Genomic DNA, 16,823 nt, shown 5'->3' on the forward strand with positions numbered 1-16,823 from the left:
ATCCAAGTTGACAAGGTTGGAGATCTCTCTAGGTATGGTTCCACTTATCCTGTTGTATCCAATCAGTAGCTTTGTCAATGTTGTCGAGAGATTAGTTATAGAGTAAGGCAACATACCTCCAAATTTGTTGTTTGCAATGTCCAGGAACTCAAGCATTTTGCAATTGGTTAAAGAATTTATGAAATTTAGATCATCAGGTGCACCACTTCCAAGTTGGTTATCGAGAACATTAAGCCATAAGAGATTCTTGAGGTTTCCAAAACTCAATGGTATATTTCCTGTGAAATTGTTTATAGGAATATCAAGCCGCAGAAGATCCGAACAGTTGGACAATGAAGCTGGTATTGAACCAGTGAAGTAATTGTTGGCCAAATACAACCTCTGAAGATTTGGGAAGGCAGGGCCAAAATCTGTTCTAAGTCTGCCTCTGAACTTGTTAAATGACAAGCTTATAAGTGTAAGAGATGAAAGATTGTAGAGTGCAGGGGGAAATTCTCCGGTCAGAGAGTTCACTGAAACACCTAACTCAATCAAGCTTCTCATATTGGTCATTGTTTCAGGTAATTCACCTTCCAAGTCATTGTAGGAAATGTAAAACTCTCTTAGAGATGTAAGATTTCCGACAGTATTCGGAACATTTCCTGTTAGATTGTTGTTCTTGAGGTACAACATTTCTAGCTTTGTCAATGAACCAAGTTCAGTAGGAATGTGTCCTTGAAGGATATTATGGTCTAGAATTAGGTTAACAACATTAACGCAACGAGACAGGGTAAAAGGGATTTCACCTCTCAAGAAGTTGAAGCTTAAGTTCATGGTTTGAAGTCTGATCAATTGGCCAAGATCTGGAGGGATTACACCATGAAAGGAGTTATCCGAGATGTCAAGAATTCGAAGAAATGAAAGATTGCCAATGCTAGGTGATATAGTGCCAGCCAATCTATGGTCTTTGAGATCTAAAGTAATGACCCTTTGATGTTTATGGCCACATGTAACACCAGGCCATTGGCAGACATTGAGAGTAGCATTCCAAGAATCCATGAGTCCTTGTGGATCTTCAGTTATTTGGGACTTAAGATCAAGTAATGCAAGTTTGTCTGTTTGATTCCCAAGTATGCCTGCTGAAGCACACTGTGGAAAAGATAAGTATATGAACATGAAGAGGATAGTATGGACTGAGAGAAAAAAGAGACAGCTTGAATGAACAAAGCTAGTTTGAAGCTCCATTTAGGGGTTGAGAAGGTTAGGTGATATGTGGAGAAGCGGATAATACAGAGTGACATTTGATTCTGCTATTTATAATGAGTTCATTATTTCTTGTGTGGGGTACCAAAGGGGATTAAAGTTGTACACACTGGTAGTGTACAAATTCTTTTACAACATTATCAGTGTAGTTTAACCTATTATATCATATTGGATATATTTTTATGGGCTTATCAATAAGTATAGTATATTATAGATATTTACATGGATTATTTTGCAAGTGACATGGCTGTTTAGACTTTAGTTATTTTGACTCAATCAGTGCATATAACTTGTATTTTAAAAAAAAAGATCATGTGAAGGGAAAGGACACTTTCTTAGCAAATCTTACTCGGTACTTAATGTTGATGGAAGCTAACATATCTTGTGAAATTAATCATCATATTTATAAAAATTGATCTGAATATCACGACTATAATAATAATAAAAAGGTTCTAGATTTACCAATCAAACAGGATACCATCCCTTGAGTCAAAGTATGGCCAATGACTTTAAGTGTCAGACAAATATAGACTTGTATAGGTAAACGGCTCTCCCTTTAAGAGAAAGGAGAAGACCAAAGAGTTTCTTATTTGTTTGTCAAATCTTTTTATTGTAATAAAATTCACTGAATCTTTGAATAATGAGATGAGTACTGACTAATAAATTGACATTTGACTTAGGAAAGTGAACTTCCCTCATCTAAAATAAATTTTAGAATTTGCTAAAAGGACAAGTTTATCTAACAATTTTGCATGTTATGATTTAATACTAATTCCATTAATATGTGATATTGTTATTGATACTTAATTAATAAACTAGTTCTAAAAACGTGTCTCGCATGTTTGATGTCTGTTACTATGATAATTTATATAGGTTCAAGATATAAAATTGCTCGACATTGTCTGACGTACTTCTATATGTCTTTTTGTGCATATAAAATAAACTTTTTTTAGTGTTTACTTTTTGCCTAGAACTTAAGTATCAACATTTCTTTTTGTGAATGATGAGCAACTTGTAAGGCTAGAATTAAGTTCCAAGGCTGAAATTTCTTGGGATATAAATACTCCAACAATCATTAAAAATAAAAAAAATGAATGAAAGAAATAAACCAATAAGAAAAATAGTGACCAATAAAAAAATATTACAAGAACTATTAGATTATGTGCTTCTCCAACAACCATGAAAATAAAAAATGAATGAAGACACAAATCAATAAGAAAAATAGTGACCAATAAAAAATGCTCCTGACAGAAGAACTATTAGATGATGAAACAAAGTGTGGTGGATTAATATTTTTTATCCAATTTATAAAGGGAGAAAGTACATGAAAGGTTTAAGCATGAATGTGTTTAATGGTAGAAGCGAAAAAGTTTTAACAATCAAATTCATTAAGAAATGGAAAATGATAAGTTGTAACATCTAATCATATATTTGGTATAGTTTAATTGTCATTATTAATTTGATTTTAAAAATTAGTAAATGATTTTTTAATTTAAAAAACTGGTGAAGGACATTTTCGTAATCTAACTTTAAACTTAAAATCTTTCCACTTATAATAATACTAGTTTCTGAGGACGTGCTTCCCACGTGTGTTTCATGTGAATTTTTATAGATACGATGACAAAAATTTCATGGAAATATATATATAAATTGTAATGAATAATAAAATGTAACAATAAGAAAATAAGAATAAAGACTTATGCAATAAAACATTCATAAAAAAAACTAAATTAAGAAGTCTGATGGAGAGAAAAAAAGACAAAAAGAAACAGATTTAAGAAAAAATTCAATGTAGGCATTATTCTTATAAGACTGATGAATGTATAGATGAAATAATAAGTACAAAATTAGTACATAACTCTCTGAGTTCTTATCGACTCCTTTCATATCCTATCAAAATTCAAGAAGCTTCTTCATCTACTTTAACTATAGAATAAAATGATAGCCTAATAATCTTGGTAGGGGTTTCATGAGATTAAAAAAGTTAATTTATATAGATAGAATAGAAGGAATATCAAAAGATATCTTAAAGTTTTAGTTTAAATATTTGGAGGTTATCAATATGAAAAGATGAGTGTTATGAATATTAAGAGTAAAAAAGTTGAATAAGTAATTAACAAATAATAATAAATAGATGAAGAATATGAAAAAGAAAAAAAAATAAAATTAGCAAACCATTTAGAAAGAAAAACTAAAATTCTTATCACGTAATTAAGCGTTAATGAATTTAAATTTGTGAAGATAGATAGAGTCATTCTTTAATAATAATCGAGAGGACATTATCAACGTGTGTCTCCATTTTGCAGATTTGCACCCTTTAACTTATTAAATTTCGTTATTTATCATAAAGGATAATACTTTATCCACATAAATTATATTATTCATGAGAGGGGTTAAGGAAAAAGTTGTAAGAAAAGGAAAAATATAGAAAATTAGGTAAAAACTTTTTTTTTTATTTTTTTTTATATAATTATTATATACATATAGATTATAGATGATAAATATTAATTAATAAGATAGAAATTAATCTTTAGAAGTCTAAAAGTTATTAACCTTTTAATTAAATTTATACAATCAAATATTTAAATATTTTATAAAAATTTAATTTATAGAAAGGGTAAACTGTAATTCAACTTTCAACTTTTTCTTGTTCATGCTTTTAGTAATATATGATATGATATACTATACTTTTCGCCTCAATTTTATAATTTAATTTAATATATTATAATATAGTGCAAATATCAAACGTGATGTAAAAAAAATAAAATTGTAAAGTCGATTATCGACTAACTGGAACCAACTAAATGATAAAGGTGGTGACATATTTGAAAGCATATGACTTTGAAGATATGAAAATAGTAATTACATATATGGTGTTTGATAGGAAGGATTGCAACAGACAATTAAAATTTAATCAAGATTTCAATGGAACTTCGTACATAAATTAGCTTATTATCAGTTTTTTTTGTCCACCATAGCGTCTCTGTCTTGACTTAAACGAAGTTAAAGCCTCGATAAAATCAGCTTCTTCCATGTCGGGAAATAACTTATTCGCGAAATAGAGTTCAGTATAAGCTAATTGCCATAACATGAAATTGCTAACTCTTTTCTCTCCGCTTGTTCTAATTAACAAATCTGGTTCAGGAAATTCGGCGCAATGAGTTTCCAGTTCTTGTTCAAATAAGCTCTGATTAATGTCTTTTACAGTTAAATCTCCATTTTTTACTTTAATAGCAATGCTTTTGGTTGCTTGTAATATATCTTGTCGTCCACTGTAATTGATTGCTATTATTACATGAAGTCCAGAATTAAATTTTGTTCTCTCCTCCATTACAGCAAGAGCTTCCTGTAAAGACTTGGAAAAGATTGATTTATCCCCAATAAATGATACTCGCCTACCATCCCTAGTATTCACATAATATAATTTGATTCGAGTAAGTTGAATTTTAAAATGAATATCAAATATCACGATAAATATCTATGTATAGATAATACGTAGAATACCTTGTCCACTCATCCAATTTTTCTTGTGAGCCTATCAGCTCTAAAAACAACTTCATAAGAAAGTCAACCTCCTCCTGGGGCACTCAAGTTAAAAGAGTTACGTTCTTAACAAATAACACAAAACATTAATGTATTAGAAATTAAATAAGTCATATGTAATTATAATTACATATAGTTAAATATAATCAGACATATGATTCATTTCTTGTATAATTAATTTCATTGTTAGAAAAGAAAGTCACTTTCTCTGAAATTCATTATATATATATTTTGCTTAAGAACGGTACTATAGTCGTTAATTTGGCTCAGGTTACTTGGGTCGATGGTCTTTACAAGTCCTGTAGTTCTAAATTAAAGTTATGTTAAATGTATTAAAATATCATTTAATCTTATGATATTAAATATGTTATATGAAAAGTTTAATTTAGAGCGTTGCCAAAAAAGGAAATAAGTCATTAATTTTTAAACAGACTAAAAGAAAAATAAGATCATTATTTTTGAAACGGAAAAAGTACTAAATATTTAATTGTTGTTCTTTATTTAATTTACTTTCTTGATGATGTATTTAACATGCTTAATAGACCGTCATAAAAGTTATTTCCCTCCGTCCCCAATTTATGAGTCAACTAATTTTAAATTTCAAAATTCAAACAAGTCTTTATTTGACGGGAATTTTTCATGAACATCTTGAATTATAAATTATGTTGACTTAAAGTAGTTTTTACGTAGTTTTCAAATATGTAAATTTTATTTCAAAAAAGTTAGAGATTCTCGATAATCACAATCAAAGTTATACTATTTTACCCTCGAAATTCAAATGTAAATTTGGACGGAAGAAATACAATAACTTACTTCGAGGCGAACCCAATTTTCTGTAGAGAATGCAAAAATGGTTAGAACTTTGACTCCCCAGTGGCTACAAAGGCGGGTGAGGACTTGAATTTTCTCTCCGCCAGCGCGGTGACCTTGCTTTACGGTCAAGCCTTTGTTTTTTGCCCACCTTCTATGACCATCCATGATCACTGCAACATGTTTGAGACCCTCAGGCAGTGTCATTAATTGATCCCCAACTGCATTAACATTATTATTAGAACAAACATTGGCTAAATTGGTACGATAATTATATTGGTTTTTGCTGGTAATAATTAGTTTATTATTGGAAGGAGGAGGAAGTGAGAATCCCAGGGACAGCATGTTGTATTGTGTGATCTGGGTTCAAAGCTCGTCGGTTTGAATTAGTACTCCCTAGTTCATCTAAATTTATGTGACATTAATAAACTTGACACGAGGTCTATAAAGAGAGAATATAAATTTAGGGATTGATCAAATTTGCAATCTCTATTTTTTCCTTTTTGTGGCTAATTGCATTGTACAGTAATTAGTGGGGGGGATCCTATATACTACTAGTAGATGGTAATGGAAACGTGCGTGTAGATATTTGGAAAAATTATATAATTACGCGTAATTCGCTGTCATATTTACTATTATTATTTATGTTTTTAAAATATAATTCGTATTTTATTATTAATTTTTTTGTTACTAAATACACTAAAATAAAAAGACAGATTAAGATTCATATGTGTCTCAACTATATGCGAATCATACTAAGTGTACACTAGGTACATGTATGTAACTGACATAATTTGCATTTATCGGAGATTCTAGATACATGTGAGAGTGACGGACGAGATAATTTGTTATGCATCTCAAATAAATGTGAATCCACTCGGATATAATATATTTAAATTACATGTATTTCGACGTATCTGAATGTATTTGGACAGACAAAAATATCATAAAATACCTAATATGGCAAACTAAAATATATCTAAATAATTAGCTTTTAAACTAGTGAAATTAGGTAGTTAGCCTAAGTAGTTGTACGTAAAAATTTATTCACGTACATTTTACTGGCTACTTAGTATTCTCTGACCATATTTAATTTTTATTGGACAAAACTGATTTTTAAAAGACAATGTTTTTATGTAATTTTCCTCTATTGAAAAGTACCCTCAAGTTTCAAATTTGAAATGGAATATTGAGTTATCAAAATAAATTAGATTTTAGAATTTAATCAAAATTGCTGAATTGTACTTATTATTAATTAAATTCTACCAAATTTTAAGTTGATTTTAAGCTTCTACCACCCCACTACACACATAGAAGTTAAATTCCTACTCATATGTAGCTCACCCATTTTCAATCATAGTGGACCTATCTTGTGAATAGAATAAATTGTTTTCTAAAAATATATTACATAAATTGAAATTCAAAAAATTATTTATTAAAAATATATTATATAAATTGAGACAAAGTGAATAATTTACTTATATTTCAATCTTAGTGCGCTTTTATCTCTAATTTTTTCCCCTTTGTGGCTAAATATTGTAACTAATTGGGGTCCATTCTATACTTCCTCATCTCAAATAATTCTGCAATTTTAAATATAATTTACTATCTTAAATTACTTGTTATTATTTTATAAGTTTAAATAAAATTAATTGTATTTTCGTTTTCTCCTTGATAGTAACTATTCTTGAAAACTACAAAAATATTTGTTATTTGATGTATTGGAAACAAAAGTATGAGATATCACAAACAGTTCGATTAGAAAAATAGTTTGTTACAAAAAAATAAAAATAAAGAGCATAATAAGAGATAGTTGACAATTCGTGTTAGATCAAATTAAATAACGAGATAATATGTATCACTTAACTTTGTATACTTCACTTAGAAAGTCATTAACTTTGAGTTGTTTACTTAGAAAGTCACTCAACTTTATTTCATAACTCAAAAATCACTCAACTATTAGTGTTTTACTTGGAAAGTCACTGAACTGTTGATATTTCACTTAGAAAGTCAACCAACAAATTTAAATAATTTATTTTGTTAAAATCTAACGTTTATTTAAAATTATTTTTTAAGAATATATAAGATATTTATTTTTATTTTCTTATTTATTGACCTTCTTCAATTATTGAATTACAATTTTTTAAAAAAAACGAACAATAACTTTTTTTTAGCACGTTTAATTCCTGACTTCTAGTAAAATAATTGCGAGAATAGAAAAGCATTTTTTTTCTCTTAATTGCTATTCTACATTTAAAAGTAACCATCATTTATTATTTCTTATTAAATTATAAGCAATGCTTCTGTAAATTTTAATTTTAATTTGTCAATTGCACTATGCACAGTAGTGATCATTTATTATTTTTAAAAAAATATATATTTCAATAATTAAAATTCAATAAATAGTTAAATTGCACATCCTTTTTTTTAAATTAGTTTAAAATGAAATTTCAATTCAGCAAAATTTAATAAATAAATTATTTATATTAATCGAATGACTTTTTAAGTAAAATATGATTAGTTGAGTGACTTCCTAAGTGGAATATCAATAGTTGAGTGACTTTTGACTGATAAAACAAAGTTCATTGACTTTAAGACATAAACTACTCAAAATTGAATGACTTTCTAAGTAAACTAATCAAAGTTGAGCGGCCGTATGAGATATTAATTCATTAAATAACACGTTTTTGTATTATGCCTATAATCAATACTTATTATTAATTCTCGACGATTAAATATTATTACTAGATTTTTTGTGATCCACCATAACGCCTTTCTCTTGGCTGAAACGACTTTAAAGCGTCAATAAAATCTTCTTATTCCATGTCAGAGAACAACTTTTTGCAAAATAGATTTAGAATCTCCAAACACTTGACTTTGACTCCGTCTCTGATTACGTAGGCAAACATTTAAAAAGAGCCTACCTAGTCCACTCATCCAAGTTTTCTTGTGAGCTAGCCAAATCAAAACCTCCTCCTGCATCGCCCAATTATTTAGATTCGTTAACAGATAAAATAGAGAATTCATTTTTCTTTTTCACCTTGATGGTTTTTATCATGAGATTATGGTGTATATACTAGAAATAAATAAATTTATGTGTAATATATATGGTCAACAAATCAGAAAATATTGTTCTTTCTTATATTCGTTGTTGAAAAAGATAACGATACACTTACTTTGTTTATCTGTAGTTCACACTTCTTGCTTCAACGACGCCTTATCCCACATTTGTAAAAAAAAAAATTCTTTTTAATGATTTCACATGATGAATAAAAAAAAGGTGATAATTTTCATCGTAAAACTTTATGTTTGGATGGTTGTTAAATGTATCGTATAGTATAATACTATTGTTTTAACTAGTGCCTAAAATAGGGAAAATGCACAAATACTCTTTTAGATTATGATCGAAATTTCAAAGACACATATTAACTATTCTAAGTCCTATTACCCTTCTCGACTTGTTTCTTTTGTAATTTTGTGCATCTTTTTGGCTTACGTGGCATTAAAATATCTTCTACGCGTCTCAATTGCCTGGAGTCACGGACTGTGCCATGTAAGACAAAAAGTGTATAAAATTACAAAAGAAATAAGTTCAGGAGATAATAGGACTTAAGTTTAGTTAAGATGTGTCTCTGAGATTTTGATCATAGTTTAGGAGATACTTAAACATTTTCCCATCTAAAATATTTGGATAGACTGTATCTTTCATTATCATTACATATTAATGTCATACATCAGTGATATAACTTACTTTAGGGCGAGTCCAGTTTTCAGTAGAAAAAGCAAAGAGAGTGAGAACTTTGATTCCCCACTGGCTACAAAGGCGAGTTGAGGACTTTCATTTTCTCTCCACCAGCGCAGTGACCTTGCCATACGCTAAAACCTTTTTCTCTTGCCCACCATCAATAATAACCGCCACGTGCTTTGGCATTAATTCTAGCTTGAGGCCCTCCGGCAGTGCCACTGACGGCCCTCGGCCAAGCCCCATAGCTGCAGCATCAAAACTGTTAGTAGTAGTAGTTGCAAGAATCATGGTACCAAAATTATATTGGTTTGATCTGTTGGTAAGTCTAATATTGGAAATAGAGACTCCCAGCGTTAACATGTTGTTTGTACGTTTTTTTCTATTTCAAAATGCATTCTAGGCATCTTATCAAACGTATACCTTTTAATTAATAGAAATAGTAGTTAAATTCCTTGATGCGCGCATTATAAATTTAAAAATTAAGCTTGCACGAAATATTCAATCATAAATTAATAATGTAACGTGTACACTTTCGCTTACCTGATATTTCCGTTTTCTTTGTCGTGTTGATCTAGAGCATTGACCCAGATATTCAGCCTAGGAACATGACACTGGTTCAAGTGGGTGATCATTTCATTGTAGCTCTAATATTAAAATAAGAAAAGGGTCTGATATACCCTTCAACTTTGTCATTTAGAGCTGATATACCCCTTGTTATGAAAATGACTCATATATACCTCTACTTGTAAACAAATGGCTCACATATACCCTTTTCCTCTAACGGAAATAAAAAAATAATAATTTTAATCTAAATTTTTATTATTTTTTTCTAAAAAATATAATCTCATATGAGTAAATTTAATCCTCGTCAAACATATTTTTTTTTGTTTCAATGACTAATTTATAATTATTATTTTGATAATCAAATTTATTTATGTTTCACTAATATTCTTGTAAAACTTATTGTAGATGACCAAATTTTTTCTTCGATACGAAATTAAATTACAATACACACAAAAAAATAGTTTAATTTTTTATTCTTTAAACTAAGGAATGAAAGAAAAAAATAAAATAAGAATAAGAAATTCAAATAATTATAATAAAAGAAGTCAAAAAATAATTTATGTATGAAAAAATTAAAATATACCTTGAACTTTGATAGAAGAATCATATATACCCCTAAATAATTTTTTTTAAAAAAATAGAAGTAAAAAATATAAATTTAAAACTAATTTTTTAACTTCCGTTAAATGAAGGGTATATGTGAGCCATTTTGTAACGGCAGGGGTATATGTGAGCCGTTTGTATAACGGTAAGGGCATATACGAGCCACTTTTATAACGAGGGGTATATCAGCTCCAAATGACAAAGTTGATGGGTATATCAGACCCTTTTCCCTATTAAAATTATATATAAAATCAAGGTTAGATATCATTCTATAGTACTCTCCCATCTCAAATACTAGATACTAGATACAAAGAGCTCGAGGTTTTGAACAAACTAAGTAATTATAAAAAGCAATTCATCAAAATAATACGTTTTTTTAAAAATTTTACAAAATTAGTACAAACGTATTTCATAACAACGTTTTAGGGTATATTTTATTTTTTAAAAGCCGACGGTGTTAGATTGATATACATTACTCACAATAACGTTTTACTCGTAAAACGTCACAGTAACGTTTTAGGAGTAAAACGTTACTCAAAATAACATTTTAGGAGTAAAACGTTACTTACAGTAACGTATATCAACCTAATGCTGTTAGTTTTAAAAAAGGAAATATACCCTAAAATGTTACTATGAAATACTTTTATATTAGTTTTGTAAAATTTTAGAAAAATGTATCATTTTGGTAAATTGCTTTATATAATGATTTAGTTTGGTCGAAAATTTCGTGGCATAAATGACATTAAGAAAGTTAACTAAATTTTTATTATATGATTTTAAATTGTTATTTAATGTGATTTATATTAAGTAGTACTTTCTAATAATATATGTTATCGACTTAATACCTAAGTTTTTTCATCTTCTTTTTTTCTACTATGTTCACTCAATTGAACATGGCCATAAAGATACATAACTGAAAATCTTCAATTAGATTGAGCTGAAGTATAACATAATATCGGTTTAACGGAGTAAGATGAATACGTTCTACGTGACAAGTCGCGTTAAATCAAATTAAATGACATATTTATTTATGCACACTCAAAATAAGAGGGCATATATATAAATGTTAATTGAAATATATGTTGCATGCTACATGATTCAGTCCAGATAACTTCCCAAGGTTCACTCATACTTATTTCTCACTGTAACTAGAAATTGGCCCAACATAGAAATGAATAATTAGTACTTTCTTCTTCTCAATTTATATATGTATTTTTTGAATTTCAAAATTTAAACAAGTTTATCTTTGATCGTAAATACTTGGAAATGGTTGATTTATCCCCAATAAATGAAATGATATTTGTATATCAATATTATCATGTAAAATTATGTGTTCGATCAAATTTTGTATAATTTGGCTTTCAATCGAGAAGAGATTGAAAGCCTAATTTTTAAACAAAAGAAGATACAAAAAAATAAAGCATCATTAAGTGATATAATTTATTTTTTGTTCCATGGTGCCATGGTGGTGTTTGAATCAGATGCATGTTGTAATGGTGTTTGGGTGGAGAATGCAAATGATGACTAGTGATAATAATTAATGGGTGATTATAAGATTTGGTAACAGTGATGTACATAATTGAAAATGGTGGGTGATTGGTAGCAGTGATAACTAATATTCTTTCTGTTTTAAAAAGAATGATTCAATTTTTTTTAATCTATTTAAAAAAAAATGACCCCCTTTTTTGAAATACTTAAATTTCAAAACTTTTTACGTGACATATTTAAGGTCACAAGATTAAAAAATCTTCTTTCTTTTCATAAATTTCGTGCTAAGTCAAACTAAGTCATTCTCATTTTAACAATATTAAAATTTTATTGCAAATTTTAATTATTCACATATATTCAAATCTATAAAGTGATTATAACAGAAAAACACTTGATGATTATAGAACATTTGCAAAGAGCCTACCTTGTCCACTCACCCAAGTTTTCTTTTGAGGTTGCCAAATTTAAAAACAAGTCCATGAGAAAGTCAACCTCTTGCTGCATCACCCAATATTTAGATATGTTAACAGATAAAATAGAAAAATCATTTACTTGATGATTTTTATCATATAGTTTACATGATAGATCACAAAAGATTGATATATATCATGGTAAAATTTAATATTATCTCAAAGGAAATTAAACTAGAATGACTTACTTTAGGACGAATTCAATTTTCAGTAGATAATGCAAATATAGTCAAAACGTTGATTCCCCACTGGGAACAAAGGCGAGTGAGGAATTTCATTATAATGAACAATAAAAATAAATAAAGATATCTTTATTTTAAAAATAATAATTATTTTGGATCATTTATGTTTAGTAAAGATTACGGATAACGTAGAAGCAATTTTGGAGGACTTATCATCAAATAATATATTGTCACGATCTTCATAATACCTCCATTTAATCTACACCTTGAGGGTGTAGATGGATTGTGAGAACTGATTTTAAATGTATAACAATTCCCTTAAATTTAATTTGGTGATTTCCTCTTTTTTATTATGGTAGTATACTAATATGTGGTTTAATCAATTTTCTTTTTTTCGATTAATTATATATCTCACTATATTATATTGTCTGATCTTATAATTATATATCTTTTGGTCTAATTATAGGAAAAAGGGTAAAAAAATATTTATCAACTTCTGTTTAATAGCTAACTTTATCCTATGTTATACTCCCTTTGTCCCTGTTTACTTGTCCATATTATTACTTTTAGATGTCTATATTTACTAGTTCATTTTGACAAATCAAGAAAGGACAAAACTTTTTTTCCTATTATACCTTCATTTAAATTTCTTGAAAATTTCTAAGTTTTAATTCGTCCTTTTTGAAACCATATTTAATAAGGGTAAAATTGTAACTTCACTATGTTAATTATTGTTATGTTAATATATGTGTCTTTTCTAAAGTGAACAACTAAATAGAGACAGAGAAAATATTATGCAAGCATCCATAACTCCGCCGTGTACAGATTATTAATCAAGTAAAATTATTCGTTTTTCTTTTAAAATGACATATCACCCAATTTTAACTATATCTCTTCTAATTATTTTAACTCATGTCCGATGTTTTAATTATATTAACCCAAATAAATTAAGCTCGTGTCTGACCCTTCTAACTTTGCCTTGCTATGAGTAATAATGATAGACATGATTGCACTTGAACATGATGCATGTTTTAGTTTTTGAATAAAAGAATGTGGTGAATGATGTAGCATGTAGAAATTTGTTTATCGTCCATTAAAACACAATATGAAAGAGTATGTCATTTCATTAATTTAATATGAAAAGATTAGCCAAAAGATTGATAAACTCATAACAACTTAGTAGGCTATTTATTAGATTAGAAGTAATATCAAATTAATTTAAAAGGTTAATATCACAATAAATCAAGCAAAAATGAGAGAGCATAAATTAAAAAGAACAAACAAATGCACCTTTAAATCATGGCTTTCTTTAAAAAATTAGCACATAATTTTACTGCATTCTTGTCACTAGAAAATTCAATTCTGCAACTCAAAAGAAAAAGTACAAAATTAAAAAGAATAAGCTTGCAAATGAGTTTATGATAGAAATGAGATTTTTTTGAAAATATAAAGAAGAATGGAAGGTTAAAAGGTCTGTAATCGATTTGAAATTATAATAATTAATTAGTAAAACTTAATTAATAGGAAATACATGTTATTGAAATTCATTTCAATTTAAATTATTTTTTTTAATAAAACGGAAGAGATATGAGAGAAGGAAGAGGAAGGGACTTGCGTAAATTAATCAATTAATAGTATATTAGTATTAGTAATGAAATAAAAAAAATATTTATAATTTTCTGCTAATTTTTATGACAACAGATTAAATGAAATTCATTGAGACAAAATTAATGAAAAAAAATGTCTATGGTAACAAATATAAGAGAGATAAATAAGATATTTTATTTTTAGAAAATTGTAGATATAAAAAGTATAACATTAAATTATGCTAATAATAAGATAAAATAAATTCAATTTTTAAAGAAAATTATATTAGAAGAAGGTAAAAAAAAAAAAAAGGAGGAGGAAGTTAAGGAAAAGTAATTAATTATAGTAAATAACATGTTTATGGTAATAGAGACAAGTACAAGGAAGGGGGACTATGCCTTGGTAATCCTAATGAAGTAAATTTTCTTTAATGAAAAAAAATGTTTATGATAATAAGTAAAAGAGAAATAAATAAGATATTTATTTTTAGCAAGTTTAGATATAAAAAGTATAATATTAAATTATGATAATAAAAGAAATAAATAAATTAGATTTTTTAGAAAATTATATTTAGAAAAGGTTTAAAAGGGAAAATAATTTATTATAGTAAATAAAACGTTTATGGTAATAAATAAACGAGAGATAGATAAGATATTTTATTTTTAGAAAGTTGTAGAAATAAAAAGAATAATATTAAATTATGATAATAAAAAGGAAAAATAAATTAGGATTCGAGAAATTATATAAATAAAAAGTAAAAAGAGGAATTTAAGGATAACTAATTAATTATAATAATGGTGAAAAGTGATAAAAATAATAAATTAATTAATAATGAAGAGAGATGAATAAGGTATTTAAAAAAATTTTCTTTTTTTTTGGCAGATATTAGAGATCAAAAGAAGTAAAAAAAACTTATATTTTTATTTTTTAAAAGCAAATTTATCACTATACAGGGTCTAGCGACTTTTTATTAAACATAAAAAATATCAATAGAGATAAATGGACTAGTATAAGCAAAGGGTTAGGTTTCATCTTACTAATCCTAATGAATAAATAATTTTTTAATGAAAAAAACGTTTATGATAATATGTAAAGAGAGACAAATAAGATGTTTTATTTTTAGATAGTTGTAGATATAAAAAGTATAATATTAAATTATGATAATTAAAAAATTAGTTTAAAAAAGGTAAGAAAGAAAAAGTAATTAATTTTAGTAAATAATATGTTTATGGTAATAAGTAAAAGAGAGATAAATAAGATATTTTATTTTTAGAAAATTGTAGATATAAAAAGTATAATATTAAATTATGATAATAAAAAAATTAGATTTTTTAGAAAATTATATTTAAAAAGGGTATAAAGGAAAAGTAATTAATTATAGTAAATAAAACGTTTATGGTAATAAGTAAAAGAGATAAATAAAATATTTTATTTTTAGAAAATTGTAGAAGTAAAAAGTATAATATTGATTTATGATACTAAAAAGATAATTAAATTAATATTTGTAGAAAATTACAAAAATAGAAGGTAAAAGGAAAAATTTAAGGAGATGAATGAGATAAGGGCTCGTTTTGCCATAGATTTTTCAAATAATATTTGAGAAAAAACTAAGCAAATAGTGTTTGTATATACACTTTGTCGTTATTTGATAAATACTTCTGGCAAATATTTCAAATTTTTAAATACTAGTTTTTTCAAATATTTGAGCCAAATCTCATTATTTAAAATCTTTTAAAAATTAAAAGTTTACCCCAAACTTTTATCTTTTACAAAAACACCCTCTATAGTTATTGCTTACATTGTATTACATAATTTTTTACATTAATTTCAAAGTAGTGATGAAATATTCGGTAAATGTGAAATGATAATATGATTATTGATGAAAATGATGAATAATCGGTTCAAGATAACAAAGTCATGTGTTTTATCTACTTCACGATGTATGAAATGATGCTTGTCACATTGCTCTAATATCATGGACACTATTTGTTATTGTTATAACAAAGATCGAATTGACTTGTAATACAAACTTATGGTTAGTTTTGATATTTTTTAGAACTTATGAGTTTAAATCATATTTTTCTAAAACAATAAAATATATTTCTCAAATATTATGGCCAAATAAATAATGAAATTTCACCCAAATTTTCATCCAAATAATATTTACTAAAAATATGTGAAAATTTATGACCAAACGCTAGCTTAAAATACATTTTTTCTTCTTTTGGCAGATATTAGAGATGAAGACGTAAAAAAAAAATTAAATTATGATTGACAAAAAAGCTAAATGGTAATCTTGGCCAAAGAGATGTACCGCGTCAGATTTTTGCTATCCAATGTTATGATTCTATGAATCAAGTAATTTCTGCCTGAGATTATCGTACTTGATGTAGTATTAAATTGAAATCAGTGAATTCAAAATCTATGACGTGTAAATTAATTTAAAGGATCAAAACTTATTGTAATTAAGTTGGTTTTATATGCAAATTTCTTTTATTTGTTATTACTTATTATTGCCTTTGATATTTTTACACCCCCTCACGATTCGATACACGTACCTATTATTAATATTGTAACATTATTAGTTAA

The 16,823-nt window shown here is 27.0% G+C and overlaps 2 protein-coding genes across 2 annotated transcripts; both read right to left on the reverse strand.

Moving 5' to 3' along the window:
- Positions 1-44: 44 nt before the first annotated feature.
- LOC114077645 (putative receptor-like protein kinase At3g47110) lies at positions 45-1,224 on the reverse strand. Its single transcript, XM_027917977.1, has 2 exons — positions 117-1,224; positions 45-49 (listed from the first exon to the last, which is right to left on the reverse strand). The coding sequence occupies exons 1-2, from the start codon at positions 1,222-1,224 to the stop codon at positions 45-47; spliced, it is 1,113 nt and encodes a 370-aa protein (XP_027773778.1).
- Positions 1,225-4,066: 2,842 nt separating this feature from the next.
- Positions 4,067-6,071, reverse strand: LOC107022626 (dehydrodolichyl diphosphate synthase 2-like). Its single transcript, XM_015223223.2, has 3 exons — positions 5,599-6,071; positions 4,747-4,820; positions 4,067-4,646 (listed from the first exon to the last, which is right to left on the reverse strand). The coding sequence occupies exons 1-3, from the start codon at positions 5,938-5,940 to the stop codon at positions 4,187-4,189; spliced, it is 876 nt and encodes a 291-aa protein (XP_015078709.1). The 5' UTR covers positions 5,941-6,071; the 3' UTR covers positions 4,067-4,186.
- Between the last annotated feature and the right edge of the window lie 10,752 nt (positions 6,072-16,823).

The sequence above is a fragment of the Solanum pennellii genome, chromosome 6 (assembly GCF_001406875.1).
Source record: "Solanum pennellii chromosome 6, SPENNV200".
NCBI lineage: Eukaryota > Viridiplantae > Streptophyta > Magnoliopsida > Solanales > Solanaceae > Solanum > Solanum pennellii.